Below are 23,915 nucleotides of genomic sequence, written 5' to 3' on the forward strand. Positions count from 1 at the left end.
AACATGATGGAGCTGCGGAAACATTTAGAGTCAGCATCAAGACAGGCTGGGAAACTTTCATTGAGCTGGAATCAAGCAGGATTTATGCTCACACTTTATTTTATGGCACACTAATAAGACGAGAAAATAAATACTCATAATATGAGTATGGACATTGGCAACCATGGACAACCATCCATGAATTATGACCTGTATCTGATCAGATAATTATATCACATTTACAGACTTCACAACAACATCCAGGCTGGAAGGGATTTGACATCCATCCACCCACCCACCCACCCGTCCGTCCATCCATCCATCCATCCATCCATCCATCCATCCATCCATCCAGCCAGCCAGCCAGCCAGCCAGCCAGCCAGCCAGCCAGCCAGCAGTCTAAACCTTTTCCTTTAGATCTTCTGGGGGGACACCAAGGCAAGTCCTAAGCCAGCCAAGCGATTTAATCCCTCCAGCCTGTCCTGGGTCTGCTCCAGGGTCTCCTCCTAGTTAGACATTCCTAAAATACCTCAACTAGGATGTGTTGAAGAAGCATCCTGGTCAGATTCCCAAACCACCTCACCTGGCTCCTTTCCATGTGGAGGAGTAATGGCTCTACTCTAAGCTGCTCCTGAATGACTAAACTCCTCACTGTATATCTAAGGCTGAGCCCAGACACCCTTTGAAAGTAGCTCATTTGAGCTGCTTGTATCTGTGATCTCATTCTTTCAGTCACTACACAGAGCTCGTGGCCATAGGTGAGCCGTAGCTCAACCACAACAAACCGGTACAGTATCTGCATTGCTGCACACACTCCACTCGTGAATAATTCCCAGACAAACAAAAAAGTCCACTTGGGGCATTTCAACCCGCAAAACTAAGGTCTAATTTTCAGCTCTAGGAGCAAGCTGGAGATCATCACCTGATGAAGCCAGAGGGGCCATATCATGGACTAAAAGCAGAGACATGATCCTGAGACTGATATGCTTACACCCTCCTCCCTTTGTGCATGCCTTAAAATTCAATCCAAAGAAGATTTGAACAGAATGGATGACAAATGGAAGCCTTGGGACTCACAGGGAACGATTTGAACTTACTGCCATCTCGTTAAGTCTCATCAGTCCGGCGTAAAATAAAGTGCAAATCTGTAAAGTGCAGAGTCTCAAAATCGACTGATATCACTGTCTGAGCCTCTGCACTTATTTCTCAAAATATTGAACTATTCCTTTAACCTACTTATTCGTTTTTTTGTAGTTTTTATTTACAATCTCTAAGCTGTCAAAAGGTATCAATCACAGGCCACTGGCAATCACAAGTCTAAAGTCAGGCCTTAAAAAGGGATTGAAATTAAATGGTAAAAGGAATGTAATCCTCACAGCTGTAGTTATAATCTGCAAATGTTTCACTTCTGTACTCTTTAAAGGACTCAAAACTGATCAGTTTTAATGATTGGCTGATTAACCAATCAACTAACACAACAGCAGACCAAAATATAAAAATATAAAAGTCCTGTCATTGTTCTTGCTTTTCATCTAAAAATATATAAATAAAGTAGCTTGCCATAGGAGGGTTGTGGTTATGATAAATGTGGGTTACCTGCCAGTGCGGACACTAACTTGGACATTCTGGTTGTAATTTACCCCTGCGGTCGTGTCAGTTTAATTTTCACCCATGCAAGGCGCAAAAGTCAAAGTCCGCGAACGCTTCCTGCTGCTCGGCGGAGAGGCTGAAGGGCTTGGAGGGAGGCGACAGGGTTGGCTGGAGTCGAGTGAACTCGCTGTCGAAGTTGCTGACATCAGTGGGCTCCTTGATCGACGGCAGGAAGGGCGGCGTTACTTTCTTCGCTAGCAGGGCTTCCCAGTCGATGGTCTGCAAAAGAGCCACAAAGTTTAAAAAAACAAGTTATCCCTGTGAGACTGTGCTACCTCCTCAGTTTCAGGCAGTTTTTTCTAATCCTGGCAGTGTATGATGTCATCGAGAAGATAGTTCAAACTTTGTGTTGTCGAGGGTGAGGTAGTAAGAAAAAAAATGCTAAAAACAGCTAAAACAACTACTTTGTGAATGGAGTGGGTGCAACAAGGCCCAGTTTGAGATAAATAAGGATTATTTTGAACTGTGAATCATGCAAAGCTACTGTAGCAGAGTCAGAGAATAAAAACATGGAGCAGAAAACAACAATAATAGGTTAGCTTTAGTACTTTGACTCATCAATCAATAATTTAGGAGACAGAGGTGCTTATAGAGCTTTGATGTGTCTGGACAGGTTAAGTCACTGTCTAATCAGTACTAATCAGTGCTTCATCACTCATCAGGCTGAATCAGGACTGGTAGACGCTGATTATAACGACTACTCAGCTTGTTTACATGTTGTTTAGATGTTTACATGTCGGAGAGTAGTTCAGTGGAAAGACAGTGAAGACAAACAGTTGATATGGATCCGATACCTCAAAGAATTTCTCTCCTTTGACCTCGTTTGCGTCCCTCTCTCCAGCTCCGAGCCTTTTCAGTGGATTCTTCTTCAGCAGCTGTGAACAAACACGGATGTTTTCAGGTTTCAGGTTGAAATACATTACTCGCCGTATTTTATACTCAAATTTAAAACAGTAATTACAGGTTCTAGATTAGGTTCTAAAAAGTGTGTGGTGCATTATGACTTCTACGTTTTCACCAGAATCTTTCTGAAATATTATTCAGAAGTAAATATCATTAAGCAAAAGAAGCCAATATCACCTCATTGCAAAAAGGATCTACATATGAACCTCCTGGATGAAGTGGGTTTCCTCTGTGAACTCTAGCTGCCTTTTATAGTCATAAGAGATGTTTTTTAAGGTTTATGGGTGATTCTAAACATGCTGTAGGTGCCGATGTGATAATGTGTGTTTATTAGCCTAGATGGAAAAATGGCTATAAAAATAGATGCAGGGTTTTTCGTGGCTCATAGCGCCCTATTTGCACAGCTGGTTGGTTGACATTTAGATAAAGCAATGAGTCTGTATTACCTTACAGAAGAGTTATCTCTGCATATTGTACTTAACATTGGCCATTTCATAAATTGCCAAAATGAATCAAAATCCTGCAACAATTTGATGTGTGACTTGAAAAAAATAATCGAGAAATGCAGGACGTAAGAGGTCAAATGAAGGTGAATACCTTCTGGATGATGGAGACAGCATCAGGAGGAATGCAGGTTGGATACTGCACGTCATCATTAACGATGCTGTCAAACACCTCCTCCTCATCTTCACCAGGGAATGGAGACTAGCAGGAGGGCGGAAAGATGCTGAGTTAGGCTTTAACTGGGATGAACTGTGGAACTTTGCATTGATCACTATGACATTAAAAGCTTTCAGCATGGCCAGAACATCTGAAATAAACAGAGCTGCAAAAGCTGAATATGTCTGAATAACCTCTCCAACAAGCATTTCGTAGATGAGGACGCCCATCCCCCACCAATCCACTGCTCGCGTATAGTTGTCGTCTGTCAGGACTTCAGGAGCAAGAAACTCAGGAGTCCCACAGAAAGTTGAGGTCCGATCGCCGTGTCCCATCCCTGCCGATACATCACACACTTCAGTCCTCTCAGATGGAAGTATCGAGAGTTTAAATTGTAAAACTGATTCTGTTTGGGTAGTAGTATAAAAGGTAAGAAAGTGGCTACTGCTACTTGTGCTGAGCCAGAAATTAGATTACAGACAGGTGTGCTGAATGGATTCACCTTCTTTACAAAGTCCAAAGTCTGTGATTTTCACAAATCCATCTGCATCCATTAACAGGTTGTCCAGCTTCAGATCTCTGTGTAAAACACAGAGTACACAAACTGAAGGGTGCCAAATGTTTTCCTGTAACATGAGATCACTTTGGCACTTATCACCTACCGATAGATGATTTTATTCAGATGCAGAAACTCTAAACCAAGCAGGACACATGCTGAGTAAAACCTGTACATGATAGCAACAACAGATCAGAGATTTTGGATAACAACATCTTAAAAAATACACAGAGGCTTTCTAAATTTGGAAATCTCTCAGGCACTCTTTTTATGCACACCTGGTCTGAGCCTCGGTAAACACATCATTGTGGATGTGGATCATGAGGTCACCACCGGGTAAATACTCCATGACGAAGCAGACATGGTCGCTGGTCTGGAAGCAGCCGTGGAGGTTGACGAGGAACGGGTGCCTGGACGCGTTGATCATCTCAAAGATCCTCTTCTCGCTCATAAGACTGCAGAAAAATACATCACATTAGCTCATGTTACACTCAGCTATTATCCTCATAGCTGCAAAGAGTGAGTTTTTCTTGTCAAGTTCAGTAATAACGTCCATGGCTGCAGTTCCACTAATGACCACTTGAGGCTGGCTCCAAAAGGAAGTCAATTCCCTTAGACTCTGGTGTTTAAATGTCCAAGTTTATAGCATTAAAAAGCATGATTAGAAACTAGATACAAAAACAGTTTGGGCCTTTATTTATAGGCCATAACAGACACTGAGTGAAGGCAAAAACAAATGCATCCCATTAATCTATAATCTGAACTTTCTTATTGATAATCACGTAACGTGCACCTGCATGCAGATTTAAAGCATTCTTGTCTTTCCTTCCACTCACCTGTCCACTTCATCACGAGTCACAATGTCTCTTTTCTTCAAAGCTTTGACGGCGTACAATTTTCCGGTCTTCTTAAACTCTGCCAGCAGGACCTGGAAGACATTCACAGCAAATCTAACCCTGATCAGCTGAGGACAAACAAGAGAAGACATTTGGCTCAGTCACAGTGTTTCACAGAAAAGCTTCAAACTGTTACCTTCCCAAAGTGTCCTCTGCCAAGAACTGAGATATATTTAAAATCTTCCACCTGCATCCTTTTGGGGAAAAAAGATCAAAAATAGAAAATAAGGATCGTGCTTAATTCCTAATTTTTAGAAGAAGAGTGTGAGTAGAGAGTGAGAGTAGAGTGTGAAGTGTGTGAAGACGTGTATGTGTATGTGTGTGTGTGTGTACTTTAGAGCAGACACAGGCTGATCTTCGCTTTCTTCTATGGAGGACTGCAAATAAAAGTTCAATGACAAATTAGAGCTCAATAAGAACATGTTTAGATCGTCTAAAACCTGCTGTTTAAACCTGTAATATCAGCAGAAAAGTTAATGTTTTTAGCCATTATCACATCACAAAGCTGCCAGTGTGGCTTTAGATCCTTACTCTCAGTGCTTATAGTCTGTTACTGGATACAGTTTCACTCTTCTAAAGCTAATTTGTCTCTTGCTACATATATAAATGTGTAAATTCTGAATGCACTGGCGTGTCAACTATTGCTAATGACTTACCAGTTTTTCTTGCAGTGCGGGCACAGATGATGTTCGGTGCACTGCACTGATGATGCCAGCTGTGTTTTCTTCCTGGTCCAGGATGGTGGGAGAGGGCTGATCCTCAGTGATGCTCAGCCTGATTACTGGAGCTTCGCTGCAGGCCCACAGAGACAAGTGTTGAAAAATGTAGTGAGATAGTAGAGAGTCAAAAAATACTGAGAGAGGGCAGGACCTGGAGTCAAACTACTGACACTATCATTGGAAAAGTTTTATCTCCTCACGGTACTACATATATATAAAAATAAAAAAAATAAAGCTAAAATACACAATAAGAACTATCTATGACAATGTGAGATGAACTTGTGATTAGTTCCTACCTTGGCAGTGAAGTGGTAGTTTGAGGCTCCTTTTCAGTTGCATGGGGCGCGTTGTTGGCCACCAGGTCAGGGGTCGCAGAGAAAGATGAGCTGAATGTGGTGAAGGAGCTGTAGCGAGGGAGGATGCTCATCATCAGATGACCCCAGGTGGCAAAGTTCATGTTCATCTGGGCTGCTCTGAGAAAGTTCTTCCCTGACAAAGAAAACAAATCAAATCATCATTTCACTGCAGAAACACAAATTCAATCTGAATAAATCTGTTTGGGGCTTTTGTGTTTGTACCTCTCTCTTTAGTGAAGATGCACCGCTGACGTCTCAGCTTTGGCTGCCGTTCGAGCACAGTGTCAATAAACCGAAGCTGTAAAATACAGAACAAACAGATTTCTTTTAACTTTTGAGAAATTAATAGCATTTCTATCCAGCTGGGCTGTAAAAGCATGGCTTATATTGCACCTTACTGGCTGTGATAATTGGCACTAGCTGATTAATGTGTGGATTAATTTGAGACAGAAAAAAGGCATAGTGTCACAGTGAAATGCTCAAAGCTGTGAGTGTGGTGCCAAAGCTCACCCAATGTTAGATTTCTGTTCCTCAATAAGATTCTACTTTGTTGAAACAGAACATAATGTGGAGCATCTATAGCAGATGCCTCTTATCTTTAGTATTAGATTTCCTACAACCACACTGAAATCTGTCGACATGCAGCTCTTTGTGGGACTCTGAAGTGTGTTGGATTAATGTGAGAATGTTAAAATGAAATAATATTGACTTTAAACAGCTCACTGAACACTTTTAAAGCACGTTTGCATCTGATTTTCCCTCCTCTCAGGGCTGCTGAGGGTTCAGGAACAGGATGACTAACAAAGACTGAGCAGATTAAGTTTGCCACTTACCACTTGAACATCTCAGTGTTGTCCAACTGATGTTGTAAAAAACAAACCTGGACCCATCACTTACCACGAGTTATAGGTCCATCTAAAAACCTCCTTTTATATCCCTTCCAGAATACGAGAAAAGGTTGCTGGGACACAATTAAGCAAAGTTTTGGAGATGCACAGTATCCTTTCAGTCTGGTTTCAGAGAGTTACACTCCACTAAAGAGCTCTCCTTAAAGTCTCCAATGACCTTTTGATGGCTGCAGATAAGACTGACTGTTCCAAGTCTTTGCTTTGCTGGACCTCAGCTCAGCCTTTGATACCACTGATCATCAGCTTTTGATCCACAGGTCAAACAGCATGGCAGTGATTTTGGTTTACCTCACTGGTTTACTGATTTTTGGGTTCGGTGGGTGAGTTTTGGTCTGATTTTGCTGCTTTATCATTCAGTTTTCTTGGTTAAGTTCTCTTTTATATTCACAGTATATCCTCATTAGGTCATATTATCAGCAGTTTTAAAATAGTTTCTTATCATTTTTATGCCGAGATCATTTGACTGTACCTCCCTTTGAAACCTCACGAACTGGATATCCAGCTCAATCGACTGTCTTAATGCAATCAGGGTGCAAGACTGGGTGACAAATAATTGCGCACTTGAGAACATCAGTGCTCAAGCAGCTAGCGGGGTCCCTGTCATTCACAGTAAACTCTAACATGTGGAACGGTGGGATCATTTTTGATCAGTCCTTGATGTTTGATGCTCACAAAAAGTCTCTGACCCACTCTTGTTTTTTCCATTTAGGAAATATTGCTAAACTTTTGTCTGAAAAAGTGATTTGGAGATGCTTGTTCATGCCTTCATCTTCTCTCACTTGGATTATTGTAATCCACTGTTTTTTCATCTGTTAATTACCTCCAGTCTTTTTGCATTGACTTCCTGTCAGGTTTAGTGTTTAGTTTAAAATCTTAAAATCTCCTGCCTTTCTGGATGTGACCTGTAGGAACTTGGTTTGATGCTGAGGCTAACTTGACGTGAATGACTTACCAGGCTTAATGTCGGCATTTCCTACAACCTACAACTTTTTCTGGTGTATATCTAGCCTCTATGCTTATGCGTGTATCTATGTTTTGTTGTTCTTTGCCACTGCACCGTACACAAGGCAGGTGGTTGTATGTACCTTAGTGTAGAGGAGGCCCTGTGGCTCTAAAGTTATCCCCTGGTTGGTGATTGGGTTGTCCATCATCTCCTCCAGTCGCAGGAACTTGACTGCACACATCGCCCTCCGGTCCCGCCAGAAGACACTGACCTCCAGCTCCCGGGACTGCCAGCAGAGCGAGGACCAGCAGAGAAAACACAGACTGAAGGTTTGAGCGGGAAGTGAGCACCACCATGACTGAAATGGTAGTAATAACATGTTGTGATTCATTTCTGTTGCAACTGAGAATCTTTAGAAGAGGTTCAATCATGTTTGTGATCACTGAGTCATTGTTATGAGGCTGTTTTTTATCAGATTAAAGTAAGCCTGTGAGTATTTGCTGGAGTCTTTAAAGTTTCACTGTGGATCGGTGAGAAGAGTAAAGTTACTTATTATATTTCAGTTTAACTGAGTGTTTCTCATTAATAGAGCCAAAGGTTGTTTGCAGCTGTTAGTGAATAAACTGGTGATGTTTTGCAACTTTTTCAAAACTCAAAATGTCAAACAATATCTTCAGCAAAGTTAATTGTTCTTTGCTAATTTCAGGATGTTTTTGTTTTTCTAACAGTACTGCAATTTGGAAACCAAGTTCTTGAAACAAACAAGCATCTACAGTACCAAGCATGTCGTTAGCTCAGTCTGTGATGAACTAATACCTGCAGGTAGAGGGCGACCCCTGCTGCTTTCAGACTGAACTGCAACAAAAATTTAGTCTATGGCGCAAGAATGTTCACTGAGGGATTAATGGGTAGGAGGGTTCGGCTCATCATGATACACAACAGCACCCACGAGACACTAGAATTTAATGGCTTCCTGCCAGTGAAACATGGAGTAGGGCTCAACAGATGAGGAAAAAACTCCTTTTACTAGTCACTTTACCTTCATGGAAAATGTGGCAAAAACAAGGAAAGATGTGAAGGAGAATTTATGAGATGAATTTAAACAAAGCTTCATAATATAGGACAACGGAACATATCGAACATCTCGAAGATGTCACTTCATTACAAAGGCTGTAATAAAAAAAGAAAGAAAGAAAGAATGAAATAGCTTATAGAGTGAAAAGACGAGCCGATAAGTCAAATTAATTCAGTATAACCCTAAAGACTGCAATTATAGCTCTTAATCTTTATTTATATCATGGTTTTTAGACATTAAAAATTTTATCACAGTAAAGTAATGTTCAGAAGTTATCTGTGGTTATTACCTGCAGTTGTAGGTTCAGATTATCACGTGAAATGGAAAACACATTAATGATGGCCCAGTGTATCCTCTGCTATAGGAGGTAATAAATGAAGCACTGAAGCACCTTTCCTACGTATTTAAGCAACTACAAGCAGCTTTTATTACGGATGCAAATACGTCAGGGTCTCTTTACTCACTGCCACACACTATCTAACCCACAAAACTGTATTCATCTACAAGATTTTATTACAAGACCTTCATCAATCAGCTACTTTATTTTAAAGGTCATATCTATACATGTGTATATAAATGTAGATTTTACCTGTAATTGTTGCTTTTTTTGGCAAGGAAGCAGCTTAATCCTATGACTATTAAGCAATTATTGAATAACTATTATATTAGATATCATTTTCATGGTGCTGGATTTGTTGTGATGGGTTTTGGATTTTTATTAATTATTTTCAGACCCCTTTGTTCTCGTTCTTCATGGTTATTTGGTGATATTTTAATCTTTTAAGCTGGGATTCATTGCTAATATGGTTGAGGCAAAATGAGGCGGTCCCTGAGAGTAATCTCAGAGCAGCACAGAAGTGTAAAGAAGCATCCAAGGGTGGAGTAAAACAATAATTCAATACGGTAACTCGACTCCATCACTGGCTCTGCGTTATTTAAGGCTCCAACCATATCAGATTTTCTCTTTCTTCCTCATGGCAAAAGAATTACACTCCAAATAAGAGGATGTGTAGAGCATCTGTATCTGTAACTGCAGAAAAGATGGGACTGACTGAGTTGTCAATGTGTGCTAAGGCTGAAAGTGCACCATCAAAAGCTCACCAGGAATACATCAGTCCCACACTGACATGCAAAACCATCAGCCGACATCTTATAAGCATTCAGATGGTTATGTTTATAGTGAAGCATCCAGCAAAAGTATTGTAAGACTTCATACACGCTCACCGAATTTAAACTACAACAGTGCATAAAAGCTTAATCTATTTGTTTTAACTGGACTTTTTGACTGACCTGCTCTCTGAGATTTATTTTCACCATTTAGCTGCATCAGTTTTTTTTATTCCCCCTCTCTCATTTCCACTTTTCATTTGACCGTCCATTACGCTGGAAGTCGTCTAATGTGCTGTGCAGAGAAGCACTTACCTACTGCAGCCATGCCGGGTGAAAAACAGAGAGGGGTGGGCTGGGCGAGGGCACACAGTGTAAGGTGAATCTGATGAGATCCTTCTACTCGTTCCTGACTTTGTCTATTTTGTCCCAGTTCTTCTGAACTAAACTCAAAATAGTCCAGAAGAGTGCTTCAATTGATTGTGTTCTTTCCAAAGGAACTCGTTAAGACCTTCGGGCTGTGTTTTGGTTTTATGTTGTTTCTCCCAGTTCCTATGTCCCTGAGAGGACTCTCTTCATACTGTCATGGTCCTTGGCTTTGTGCTGTTTTGGGGTTTTGAATTATTAATTAACATATTTGGGTTTCTGTTTTGGGTTTTATAGACTGGACTTTAGATTTCTGTGTTTGTTGTTTATTATCTTTATTCAGTCTTTGGTTCCAGTGTTATACTTTATGGTTTTCCTGGTAATGACTTTCTGTTTCGTGTGTTTTGGCTCCTCTTTAACTTTCATGTTCTTACAGTGACTTTGGGTATTTCTGGTTTCTTTGGTTTCTGTTATTAGTTTCTTCTTAGTCTTCTTGTTTCCACCCTCTTCTCTTTAGTCCAGCTTTCTTTATCATTGTCCTTCTTTTCCCCCCGAATTAGCCCATTCATGTTTAGTCTTTCTTTGTTTCAGAAATGGTTGGTTGTTCATTTCCTGTTTTATTTTGATAGTTGTCTGTTGGTCTGATTGTCCTCACCTGTGTCTGATCCTAATCAGCACTCTGTGTATATGCAGTCTTATCTTCCCTCTATCAAGACATCTTTTGATGTGCCTGCCCTATGTTGACCTCTTTGTTTTTGTGGATTTTGTTCTCATTTGGACTTCATTTCATTGGCCATCAAAGCCTGCTATTTGTTGGGGCTTTCTGACTTCTGCCTCCTACATGTGGGTCCTTATTCCTGCTCATTGCGATACATGTGTGTAGTCTGATTACTCTCTGACCTGCACAGCGCCCTTGTACAGTCTATATGGTTGGGTGCTTGCTATATTGTTCTTGTCAGCACATGAAGTGTTACTACAGCATGTACTAAGCTGCTGATGCTGTTTTTATCTGCATCAATGTCACACAGACAAAGGTCATAACAAGAAGAACAGATTGTAATGGATCTTGTTTCCTTGAACCGGTGAGTGTGCTGCACAGCAACTGAACAGTATTCAAACAGTGCCTCATTTCTGTAATTAGAAACAGGATGATTGGGAGGGAAGTAAATGGGCAGGAAGGCCAGTTTGAACGTGGGCGGTGTGGATTAGAGCGAACATGAAAAATGACTCACAAATGCTGAAAGCTGGCTCGCCGTCGCAGCGGTTTAAATCATGGGGAAAACGAGAGGAAAATATGTGCTACTCTGTTTTTCTGCAGTTTAACTTCCCACTATAACTGATATGATCAAAAAGTTTAGTAAAAGCTGCCAAACATGAGTGTACCCTGACATGATGTTCCAGAAACTCTGAGCTAATTAATGTTGCGACTGGTAGCCCTGAGGTTGTTGGTTGCAGAAAGGCTGATCAGAGTTAGTTCAATCAACTCTGAGTATCGTCACCCTGAGTTAAGGCCATGAGTAATGAAAGAGCCCTCATTAGTGGAGCTCGGATAACTTAATTCACCACGGCAACATTTAAAGGGTAGGGCCTTTTATTTTTTCAGCATCATCCAGTAATTATTTACCCAAATTTTCATTAACAGATGAAGCCAAGGGGTGTACTACGAAGTGAGACTGGTGGGTTATTGAGCAACGTTGAGTTTAAGGTCAGTTTTACAAGGGTGGCCGCGGTAACTTATGCTTCTTTCAGTTTAAAATTGGAAGTGTCTCCTCTTAACTCATTCTTGTATTTACAGCATGTTTGAGCGATGATTGATCTCAGAGCGATCACTTTTTGTGGAAGACGAGTCATGTGACACATGAAATGCCCCCTTTTAGCCTGAAGCAGAATCCTGGTTTGACACAGACCGTTCATAACCCATGTTCAACTGGGGTTTTTCGTTTTGTCGAGCCAGCTAATACAAAGAAAGCCTGGTTTTGCAGACTTCTTAATATATACCACTGGAATTTGAGCAGATTTTACATTTCATTTGTAAATCAAATTATTCAACTGTAGCCTGACAGTAAAGACATGTAGATCACACAGATGACATGGTAACTGACTCAGAGTTTACGTTAACAGAAAACCTAGAGTTTCTCTGATCTCAGGATTAATAAACTCTTTTCACTAAACCTGCTTTCTGGATCAAGGCCCAGGTTTCTTACAGTCCCCTGGTGCTTCTTAAACTCCAGTTGCTTTAATTCATGCCAACCTGTTGTTTCAGTTTCCTCGGTTCAAAATTTGATTCTGATTTAATTTTTTTGTTTTAATGGTGCAGGCTTCTTTTAAAACATCCCTACTGCTTTCTCCTCTACAGCTTGAGTTAAATATGTTTCCTTGTGTGACGTGGCAGACTGCAGATGGTGAGAAACATGATTCTGATTCACTAACATGAGCTCTGCGGTCAGAACAAAAATTACTAGTGAACATGTTTCATGAATCTGATGGTAATTTTGAATGTGGATTTTGTGTTTAGTGTATTAACATTTCACTAAATGAGACCCATTATGACAAAAGAGATGAGCAACAGTCTGATAAATTGACATAACTTATGCTAGGAAATAAAAACGGACTATTACTGTTTTGTTTTCCAACTCCTCAGTTAACTTGGTTAACTCTAAGTATCTGATGGTCCATAGGGACTCACCCGCTCCAGCTGGATGTAGAACGTCTGGTCCCAGCTCAGCCTGCTGATGGCTGCCCAGCGCGTCCGGCCGACCACTCTGCCGTCCAGCCTGAGCACGCCACTGATCTCTGCGGTGAGACAAACGTTTACGTTTTACTGGCTGTGTCCTGAAAAGGCTTGATCTTTACAGCAGTGAAGATTTACATGAATGTTCATTTTTTTAAAATGAAACTTTAACTTTCAATAACTTACTAGTTGCTTATGATTTGTAAATCCAACATAATTCTAATAATTCTGACAACTTTGTCTAACTATTCAGGGGCTTTTATACTGAAAATAAGACACTAAATCATCCTGATAAATTTTGTATTACTAACTGAAGTCTTAAATTTTGAAAATCCAACATTCAATGCTGGGAGCTTTCTATAAAAGGTTTTTATTTTCAGAAACTGGGGTTAGTCTGCTGGACCAACCAAAGCAGTAGAATATGGATGAATGAGTAATAAACAATAAATGAATGGGTACGCCTGCACACAACTTTTTCTAGATATTATTTTTGTACCTTTACATTGAAGGTTCAAGGCTGGTTTTAAGAAGGTGCAAGGCATAAAGGTGCTTTGTACCTTAATGAATAAGAAACGCCTGTCAATGGTCCAGGAGCAGTGCCTTAGAGGGTACCTCCCCAGTAATTATCCACCGTACTCTTAATGGTAAAAAAGTACTTTTCTGAGAGTATCATGTGAATCTGACTGGAGCCAGATGGTTCGCCTTCTAAAAGATCAAGCTTATGAAATCATGCTGGTTTATTTATCTTCTATTTTAGGAAAATAACAACTAAATGTCAGGGCATTTAACAAAGGACCTTTCAACATCCTTGACAGAGGATATGATGTAAAGTAATAAGCTCACTTATTGTAATAGATTACCTTTAAAAGCACTCCATACTTCCCAAAAAAGTAGGTTAACCCAATGAGCACAGCACCGAATTTCAGTGTTCGGCTGTGACACTGTGGCACTCTCATACTGATGTAAATGTCTGTTTAAAACAGAGACCAGGAGTCACACTTTTCATGCAGCTAAATGTAATCTCTTGTGAGCTGGAATTAATAAAGCTGTTTAATAATCTTTCTTTTATTGTGCAGAGTATGCTCTAAAGTGTTTGCATTTAATGAACGATCCATTTAGAAAACACTGTAAAAGTGACCAGATTGTCAAACCTTCTGGTTGCAAGAGACAGCCAATCAGAAGAAAGTTGGCTGGTTAGGATGTTGTTTGAGCTTGTTTGAGTCAGAAGATGCCCTGAAGTGCTGCACAAAGGCTCAGTGTAAGTTAAATAAAGATTATTTTGAATTGTTACTGATGCAAAGATATTCTAGTAGAGTGCAAAAGCAAAAATGTGGCACTATAAATGAACATAAAAAGGTCAATTTAATTATTTCCAAAATTGAAAAAAAATGTCCTTGTTCCAACTAAGATCAAATCACTCGTGTCCAAGGAAACATTTTAAAAATGCAAAATGTCTGCTTACCTGGAGGTCCGTCTGGTTTGTGAGCAGCTGGCGTCTCTGTGGGGTTTGGATGGTCTTCTCGCTCTGAATCTGCCAGAGGTTTCAGTAAATCCTCACATCCAAGAAGCCGGACTTCAAGTTTGCCTAAAGACATTTTAAAAAAATAAAACAAATCTTAAGATTCTAAAAACATCCTGAAATGATCACTAAATGATTATATTCTCACAAAATACTTAATCACTACATTATGTAACAATGCCTCCCCTTCCCAAGTCCTTAGTAATGAATTGCATTTAAGACCAAAATGAATGGAGCCTTTTAAAATAAAACCTTTTCTTTTTTCTGCATGAATAAATCTCTCATGCTTCTAATCAGCGCTGTCTGGAGCTGCTCGCTGAGCATTCACATCCTCATTTTCTCCCTTTCTTTGTACTGCTAACAGCTGTGAAGCACAAAATCACCCCGAGTGAGACCCGATCTGAATGCTCGCTGCATACAGAGCAACTCCAGGATTTGTCTCCTCGTTACATCATCATCATGAGGCTTTTTTTTTTTTTTTTTTTGCCTTTTTAGCCTCCAGCAGGGAGAGATGGGCTTACAAGTGAACTGTCCAAAACCAGCAGATTACATGTCTGATTATCCACTGCCAGAGGTCAGCGTATGGTTAGCCATGTTCCAACACTGGGCAGGCATGGTGCCGCTAGAAAGAGCTATGTGTTAGAGAGAAAAAAACATAAAGCTTTCTTTGAGATGTAGGTGTTTGAGCAAATTAATGTTAGGAGAGATTTTTAAAGATCAGTAATAATTTCACACAGATTTCCTGGGAATAACTACTTAAAAATAGTGTTAATTAGTACACTTGCAATTAGTTAAATCCAGTTATTTTCCAGTCTTCTGAATGTACTAACACATGAAATGTGTCTATAATTAAACATATGATTCTGTAATAAGTGAATGATTTGTGTTTAAAGAGAGCAGTTCCTTCATGAAATTCACTTTTCTCTGTAAGCTTGTTTGTTAGTTTCTTCCAGAAGCAGGAGGTTATTATGGAGATAAAGAAAATAAAATAAGAAGCTACTCTGAATAATCCCTTAAAACGTGAAAATCAGGTCTGTCTCTTAATCTCCAAATGACTGAGTGGGTTCATTTATGCATGTATTTTGTTTTTAACATTATTTTATTGTCATTTTCCACTTCTGATCACCACATTATGTTTAGTAGTGAACCATGGCCAACAGACTATAATAAAGATTAAAAACAACCTGATTATGATAACTTTGGTAAGAACAGAATGACCAGACTGCACCGAGCTGGTGTGGAGGCAACAGTGACTCGTTACGCTGGTGAGCTAAGCACAGGAAACTGAGGCTACGGTTCACAGAGGCTCACCAAACTTGGACAACATAAGATTGGAACAACGTTTCCTGGTCTGCTGTATGAGTAGATGGTGGGATCAGAATCTGACATAAACAAGAATTGTATTGATGGTTTAGGCTGCTGGTGATGTGATATGTATGATAGTCAATGTTAAAGTAGTCATGGAGAGAGATTTTTTCAGGTATTTAAACCATCATTAATAATGACAGGCTCTTCCTACTTTCAGCTGCTCCTTTTAGGGGTCGCCACAGCAGATCATCTGTCTCCATCTCACCCTCTCACTGGCATCCCCAAACCTCTACTTGTCTTCCTTCATTACATCAGGTGCCTGGCAGCTCCATATTCAACATCCTTTGTCCAGTTTATCCTCTGTCCTTCCTCTGCACATTTCCAAACAATCTCAGTCCTGCCTCTAACTTTGTCTCCAAACCGCTCATCCTCAGCAGTCTCTCTGATGTCATTATTTCTAATCCTGTCTATCCTGGTCATTCCCAATAAAAAACCTCGACATCTTCACCTCTGCCACCTCCAGCTCTGCTTTGTGTCTTTTTATCAGTGCCAACATCTCTAAACCATACATCAGAACAGGTCTCACTACCATCTTATAAACCTTCCCTCTCAGGCTCGCTTCTATCCTGCCACAAATCACACCTGACACTCGTCTTCACTCACTCCACCCTGCCGACACACTCTCCTTCCCCCCTCTCATGCACTGTCCATTTTAGCTTTAGATAATGCAGACAGGCTAATTCATACTTAATGCACTGTGCAACCTTCACTAAAAACTGTGTTATGTATATTCTTACAGATTTTTTTGGGTCAAATTATTGAAACATTTGACCCATGACTATAACTATATCTGAGGTATGATCTAGTAAATTAATTTGCACACAAAGCTGTCTCTAAAAGCACACTTTTAAATGTAAGTACTGCTCAGAAAAAGCATAGTTTGTGCTGGTACCGGTTAAGGAGGCAGGTCTGATGGAGAGGACGGATGGCGAGGTAGAAAGGGGACACCCAGTAGTGGGGTTTTGGGTAGAAAGAGGTCCCCCTCCTGCAGGCTGCTGTAGAGGCTCCTGGTTTTTTTCCTTCAGGCATTTCTCCAGGGAAAGTTGCAGAAGACCCAGTTTCTGGGAGGATTCCTGTACCCGGAACTGAGCCTGCAAAGAAGATAAAGACTATATTGTTGTTTGGGCCTTTTAAATATAGGTTGTTTAGTATTTTTGGATATCGTTTGTGCTGCTTTACTTCCAACATAAACAGATTTTTCAGACTTTAGATGTTATATATATATATATTTTTTTTTGCTTTATTTTGTGCTTTTCTTATATTAGCTAATCAGTGAAAGTGACGCTCAGAACACAACTAAACACAAACCAGAGCAAACATGAAAGTCAATATTTAACATTTCCAGCCCCATGTTTTTTCTTACCCTATACTATAATAGTCTTGCATGAATCACACTTAAAATCATTTTTCTTTATCTGTTACTGGACCTTGGTCCCACCCCTCAGTTCATCCTCCATCTGAAAAAGCTGTTTTAGCTGAATAGTACAGCCAGTCTCCATTTTTTTTAAAGAAAATTCTTCTGATTTTTCAGACATGCCTTAAAACAAACTCCTGTCTCCTCTGAAATACTTTAAAATAAATGTGACTGAGAGTCCTACCTCAGCCAGGGCCTTCTGGTCCAACGATGAGATCCCTTCAAGCTCCTTCACCACATCTTTGGCCAGCACCAATGCATCTGACTCCCTCTGCACATAGTGCTGCAACTCTACCAAGCGAGCATCCACGAGACTCGCAGCAGGGGGAGATATCCCTGAGAGGGAAGAGAAAGAGAGAGTCTTGATACCTGCTATCAGCATTTCTAAATAAGAAGTAAACCCTTTTGTCTCAAATGTCACTGACATAAAAACACTACATTTTCTATGTGTCTGGCATTCAGCTGACCCTTTTTTGAAATGTAGAAAAGCTCTAAAAGGAAGGATTAAAACATCACAGCTAGGGAAGACCCTTCAAATGTTGCTATGTTGATACAAGAAGAAAAACATTGCATACTAAATATATTACCCAGGAGTTAAAGAATCCTGTTTTCTCAAGCTGCTTGTTTTTTTTTTGGTAAATGTAATTCTTAAAATTAATCAAAACCAGTGACCGACAAGAGCTGCAGAGTAATTATATTTGTGTTCTATTCAATTGATTTTATTTTGTTTTGAATTTTCATTAGTCTGCTACTAAAAGTAGATGTTTGCAAACTGGATCTGGTGACCCTGAATCATCCATTAGTTATGCTGCTATAGGCTCAGGCAGTTGGAGAACTTCCCATGATGCACTTAGGTAGCATTTATTCTACCGTGCCCATGCATTTACACACCACTACTGCATTAACTCGCGTCTTCTCTCTCCTGTAATTGGTGTTGTGTCCTTGTCTCTCTATGGTCCTCGTTTTTCTCTTCTTTCTTTTGTTTCCCTGCACCCATCCCTACAAGTCTGGTTCTCTTCCTATTAAAATGAGTTCTTTCTTCCCACTGTCACCAAATGCTTGCTGACAGGGATCATCAGATCACTGGGGATCTCTCTCTTTTATTTATATACCCTGCATAGAGGTAAATGCAGTTCAGAGCACTTCACGGATGACTGACTTAATTACTGATAATAAGACATAACAAAATGTAACAAAAATGGGCAAATTAAAACTGAAAAACAGTGGTTGAAACATCAAAGACATTTTTAAATAATCAAAGTGAATCAATTAAAACTGTAAACAATCAAAAAAAAATACAATACTGAACAGAGAGAAGCATTGTGCAATAGAATAAACTGTACAAGACTCAAAAAGTGAAGCTGCCTGCTGTGGCGACACCCTGTGAATAAGGAGTACCTAACTATTAGTAGATTTATGCTGGACGACCAGAGGGGTTGTACTGGTTCATTCGCTGTCACCATGTCTGACATATACACTGGAGTGAGACTAGGAAGTGCTTTAAAAAAAGAGTAAAAGGGTATTTTTAATTAATATGGATACATACGGAGGTCTACTTTACAATATAACTTGGTTCGGATGACTGTTGTTGTCACCTGAAACATGAAATATATTTAGGAATATTTTTGAGAATTAAAGGTATCAATAAATTTAACCAAAGCAACATCAATGGAAAGGTTGCTACCGCAACAATAATGGCAATAATGTTGTTGTAAGTTATGGTCTCTACTCGACCAAAGGTCATTGAATTATAATTGTCATGGTCTCTGGGTTTGGCCTGTGACTTAGTGACTTTTCTGGCCCCTCTGAGTCTGAGGCAATGGTTTTCAGCCAGAAGGGAGGAGTGCTCACTTTGGGTTGGGAATGAGTTGCTGTCTTAAGTGAAGGAGTAGTTCAAGTATCTTGGGGCTCTTGTCAAGGGAAGGCAGGAATTAGAGGTTGAAAGAGGGATTTGTGCAGCTGCTGTATTGTTTCAGATGCTGTACTGGTCTGCTGTAGGGAATTGAATGTGAAAGCAAAGGTGTCGATCTACATTACTGCCCTCACCCACAAGCTGCTGGCAGTGACCAAAATAATGAGGTCACAGATACAAATGACGAACATGAGCTTTCTACAAAGGGTGTCTGGTGTTTGGTAGGGTCTCAGAGTAGAGCTGCTACTCCTCCACATCAAAAGGAGCTAATGTTTAGGGATACCTCCTGTACGTCTCCTATATGAGGTGTTTTAGGAATATCCAACTGAACTTGATTATGTCTCTTGACTGGCTTAGAAATCCATCAGTCTCCCATCAGAACAGCTGAAGGAGGGAATGGATGGATGGATGGATGGATGGATGGATGGATGGATGGATGGATGGATGGATGGATGGATGGATGGATGGATGGATGGATGGATGGATGGATGGATGGATGGATGGATGGATGGATGGAGAAAACCATTTGCTAGAGTCAGCCTTTGCTTTTACACATTCTGCTGACACTTGGATACAGTGAATGAAACTTCCTGCTGTAGTAAAGAGGACCTTTATTGGCTGTAGATGATAACATTTTAAGAAATCAATGAGAGGAAAAGAGGTCAGATGTCCAAGAAAGGAAATAGGACCTGAGGAGCCATGGTATAGAGTTACTTGTCTCATATTCTGTCAGGCAGGAATCATTTTTTTAAACATTACTTTCAGAGTTTCACAAATGGCACATATCGCCAGTTTAGAATTAAATGTCACACTTACACTCTGTCTCTAATAATCCTGTCAGAGCAGTTTCACTACTGCAATATACACTCATCATAACTGGCACAGGAGACTGTTGGCAGCAAACGTTAAAGTACTCACATCACAGTATCTCTGGATCAAAAAGTCATACTTTTTCACTTACAAGAAAAGCTTTTGAATTGTGATCTGTTGTTGGAAAACCTTAGTCAAACAGATAATCCCCTTTCAAAAAATGGAAGCTCTGGCAAAACCTTCATTAAAGCGCTAAATTTTCAAACCACACATCTGCATGCACTGGAAACTTCGGTTGCTCCTTCTGGGTTAACGAGACAAGTTATTTGAAAATCCGACAGAATTGTTGTGACTGGCCACAGGCAATATAATAGATGATTTCACGCCTCTTTCAAGGTAATTTGCACACTTAAATAAAGTAGAAGAACAGAGTATTATAGGGGACTCACTTGTCCCAGCACTCTGACCTCCATGAGTGGAGCTGTTAGGGTTTCCACCACCATCAACACCGCTGCTGCTGCTGCTGCCAGCCTGGGCGACTTTGATAATCTGCAGTCGGATCAGCTCAATCTTAGAGCGGCTATCCTGAAGCATCTGCTGAGCCGTGGACAACATCTGATCCTGGATAACAACATCACATCAAGAGACAACAAGCCTCACTTCATCACAGCCAGGTCAGCTGGGACTGGAGCAGCATGCTGATTAAACACAGACAGTTTAGCGTAACGTGCGGTGGAACGTGAGGAATTCACCAGAGAGGGTTGCACACATAACTCATTTACATATTGGACCAAAACAAGAGTGAAAGTAGACATGGATTAAGTGAGAATAACCTGCTCAGATCAGATGGAAACACTATGACTTTGCACTTCACTCACCTCGGGGTGATTCTTCGCTCCTTGCTGAATAAGGATTAATCTGTCATCCTCTGTGAAAGTGGCGGGAGGGGACTTCTCAGGTTGCGCCTCTCCACCTTCACTATCCTTGAACCACAACAAGTCCCCTGATGTGATGGTGCGTTCACAGACACACTGACTGCCTGCTTCCTCGGATGCAGCTCCTACATCTTTAGACCTTGATCAAACAGCCTGTCCTCTTGTTTGTTTTCTTCTTTCTTCCTCTACAACATGCCATTTCCACTGCATCCTCATCCTCCAGTCTGTAATCAAATCCACCCCCCCTCCCTCTTTCCCTGTCTCTGTCTCTTTTAGATGGGTTTCTTTCTGCAGAGTTCCTTTCCAGTGCCAGCACTGCTGCTGCTGCTGCTCTGACAGCGCCGATTGCCTGCTCAGGCCTCGGCATTGGCCGTTGCATGACCACATGTTCCTGCTCTGCCACCAACCAAAAGGCAAGCAGAGCTGCTGGTGCTCTCTTTGGGACAAAGCAGAGAAGAGCCTGCGGTGCATATGGGGATATGTTTAACCTACTCTAACAAGAATGAGATGAGAGACTTAAATAACTACACTGATAGCAGGAGGTGGGAAATCAGTTCCTGGATATAATAATGTAGCCTGTCTGGCTGTTTTTTACTGACAGCGTGGATGTTAACAGTCACGCATGACAGCTCTGTGGTTGTGGTCTCCCACTTTACTGCCTGTCAAATTGAAAACAATTAATGTAGCTACACAATGACACACTTGAACAGACAATCCATCACACTTGCCCTAATTAGGCTGTTACACATTCACCAGCTTGAAATTGTCTCATTAAAACGGTGACATGCCAAAAAGTGATTTCTAGTATTAAAAAAAAAAAGACTGTGAGTATTTAAAGTGTTGTAAATGATTTGTTGGCCTATAATCTGTCCAACATATGTCTCATGAATTATATCAAGTCATTCTGAGCCAGAAAGAACATTCCTATCAAAAGGTAGAAGCTGCAATAGGTTTTTTGGCAAAGTAACTATTTCATATGCCTTATTTATCCAAGTATAAAATGTCAATTAGATTAAAAACGTATTTTCCAAAAGAGATCTGTCCAAGAGGGCACCACAAAGTTATAAAATAGGAGTTCTAAAAAGGTATGTAAAGTAGTCAAAAAGGACTGGATTGATTATAATGCAGAACAATAGAAGGTACAATAACTCGGTATTAAATATACTTGCAAAACAGGTAATTTCTTCATTTTATAAGTAAAGCCTTCATAAATCCTGTTGACTACAGTCTATTTAGCAATATCAGTAAAGGTATTAGGCATAAATAACAAACAGAAACATTGGCAATAACTTTCTGGCAGACAGCCACTTTTTGGCATGCATACCAAACATATTTGTAGTCTTAAACCCTGCTTATACAGTGAAGACTACATCAGCTACTCGACAAAACCTTTATTTATATGTAAATCACAAAATTACTTTGGGTATAACTAACAAGAATACAAGAATGAAGTTTCTACTTTCCACTTCCATTCAGATGTAATAAACCTAATTGATGACCACAATAAATTCTTAGGAGGTTTTTGTTCATTTGCCGTGTGATCTGTAGAGGAGATGGCAATAAATGAGCAATTTGGGACCATACACATGTTGTAATCAGGCTGTTACACATGGTACATTGTTTATCAACTCATTAAACTTGCAAATGGAAACCTTATTTTTTAATAGCTTTGTCTATAGGTAAAGTGAATAACTAAAACAGCTACTGGACATAACCTTACCTAAAGTATCTTCTTTATTCTTATCAAATTAAAAATTTACAAAAAATAGCTCAGAATTAGAGACGGCGGTAAACCAGCAAATAATAGATGTGGTACACCGCTACCAGCTTTAATGTTTCCTTATTACACAAGCAAATACATTTTAATCATAGCTTTGTTTATAAATGTGGTGGATAATTAAGCACGATAGTGGACATAGCCTTAATAAAATATCATCTTTATTCCAAATTAAATTTTAAAAATTTAGCTAATTTTCTAATACTAATTAGCACGGACCAGCTCCTTCCAACACACAGTTAGCTTTATTTTAAGTTTGCTTAACCGTAGCCTGAGTAAATATAACAGATGATTATAGTTAATTTGATGATCAAATATGATATTATTAAGCTATCATTCGTTTTTGTTTTTTACAGTTTTATTTGGATGGGATTCAAAGCGAACAGATGGCAGTAGATCAGTAAATAGGGACCTTACTTAATTAGGCTCTTAGACATCCACTACCTTGATTTTATTTCCCCCCTTGCCAAAACTGCAAATACAAACATATTTTATCATAGCTTCATTTGTAAACACAGTGGGAAACTAATCAAGCTCCTGGGCATAATCTTAACTAAAATATATTCTCTATTCACATCCAAATTTAAAAAAATAAATGGCGACATTCCTAACAGTTAAATAACACAGATGACCAATAAGGGGTTCCTTTTTCCAACTTACAGTTAGCTTTAAGTTAGAAGCTTAGCACTGGCTGAAGTACACATAACAAATGACCAGTTAATTTGATAATCTGAAATTACACACACACACACACACACACACACACACACACACATATAAATCTATCTATCTATCTATCTATATATATATATATATATATATATATATATATATATATATATATATATATATATATATATATACACACACACACATATATATAATTTTGTCTGGTATTTGAAGCGAACAGATGGCAGTAGATGAGCAAATAGGGACCTAGGGCTTGTAATTAAGCAGTTACACTTCCACTAGCTCGTCTTTTTCCTTACTAAACCAGCAAATACAAATATATTATCATACATTCGTTTACAAACACAGTGGAGAACTAAGCAACCTTCTGGCCATAACCTCAACCAAAATATATTTTGTATTCATAACTAAATAAAACAATTGAGCTGAAGTCAAACCGTTCCTAACAGCTAATTAGCACTGACCACCAGAATGAGGCTCTTCCAACTGACATTCAGCTTTTTTTTTTTAAGTGCGCAAGTGTGAGTCGGCAGCTTCGGCCTGGCCTGAGTAAAATCTAACATATTACAGCAAGTTAATTTCTTAATCGAATATGACATTAATAAAAGTGATAATTGCAGGTTTTGCTCATTTCTGGTGTT

At 39.7% G+C, this 23,915-nt stretch overlaps 1 protein-coding gene and 1 long non-coding RNA gene across 5 annotated transcripts; one reads left to right on the forward strand and one right to left on the reverse strand.

The window, feature by feature from the left end:
• Nucleotides 1–325: 325 nt before the first annotated feature.
• On the reverse strand, nucleotides 326–23,761 carry LOC116316323 (serine/threonine-protein kinase N2-like). Of its 3 annotated transcripts, none has more exons than XM_039620293.1 (21): nucleotides 23,739–23,761; nucleotides 20,751–21,466; nucleotides 20,322–20,493; nucleotides 17,335–17,486; nucleotides 16,629–16,827; nucleotides 14,312–14,434; nucleotides 12,805–12,911; nucleotides 7,713–7,856; nucleotides 5,942–6,017; nucleotides 5,660–5,852; nucleotides 5,301–5,436; nucleotides 4,978–5,021; nucleotides 4,781–4,838; nucleotides 4,585–4,676; nucleotides 4,027–4,203; nucleotides 3,855–3,917; nucleotides 3,695–3,771; nucleotides 3,387–3,529; nucleotides 3,130–3,237; nucleotides 2,424–2,504; nucleotides 326–1,848 (listed from the first exon to the last, which is right to left on the reverse strand). In XM_039620293.1, exons 3-21 carry the CDS (start codon nucleotides 20,485–20,487, stop codon nucleotides 1,645–1,647), a joined length of 2,343 nt encoding a protein of 780 aa, XP_039476227.1. In that variant the 5' UTR covers nucleotides 20,488–20,493; nucleotides 20,751–21,466; nucleotides 23,739–23,761; the 3' UTR covers nucleotides 326–1,644. The 3 variants fall into 3 exon arrangements, with proteins under 3 accessions (XP_039476227.1, XP_031590738.2, XP_039476228.1); XM_031734878.2 differs by having other exon boundaries at nucleotides 20,751–21,243; nucleotides 23,739–23,755; XM_039620294.1 differs by lacking the exon at nucleotides 23,739–23,761 and having other exon boundaries at nucleotides 20,751–21,295; nucleotides 21,407–21,952.
• On the forward strand, nucleotides 10,788–15,237 carry LOC120442946. 2 transcript variants are annotated; one of them, XR_005614996.1, is made up of 6 exons: nucleotides 10,788–10,993; nucleotides 11,147–11,200; nucleotides 11,761–11,823; nucleotides 12,475–12,520; nucleotides 12,797–12,916; nucleotides 14,733–15,237. It is a non-coding gene; the product is annotated as an uncharacterized LOC120442946 (long non-coding RNA). The 2 variants fall into 2 exon arrangements; XR_005614995.1 differs by having other exon boundaries at nucleotides 10,788–10,961.
• Nucleotides 23,762–23,915: the final 154 nt, after the last annotated feature.

Source organism: Oreochromis aureus, linkage group 12 (genome assembly GCF_013358895.1).
Source record: "Oreochromis aureus strain Israel breed Guangdong linkage group 12, ZZ_aureus, whole genome shotgun sequence".
Classification (NCBI taxonomy): domain Eukaryota; kingdom Metazoa; phylum Chordata; class Actinopteri; order Cichliformes; family Cichlidae; genus Oreochromis; species Oreochromis aureus.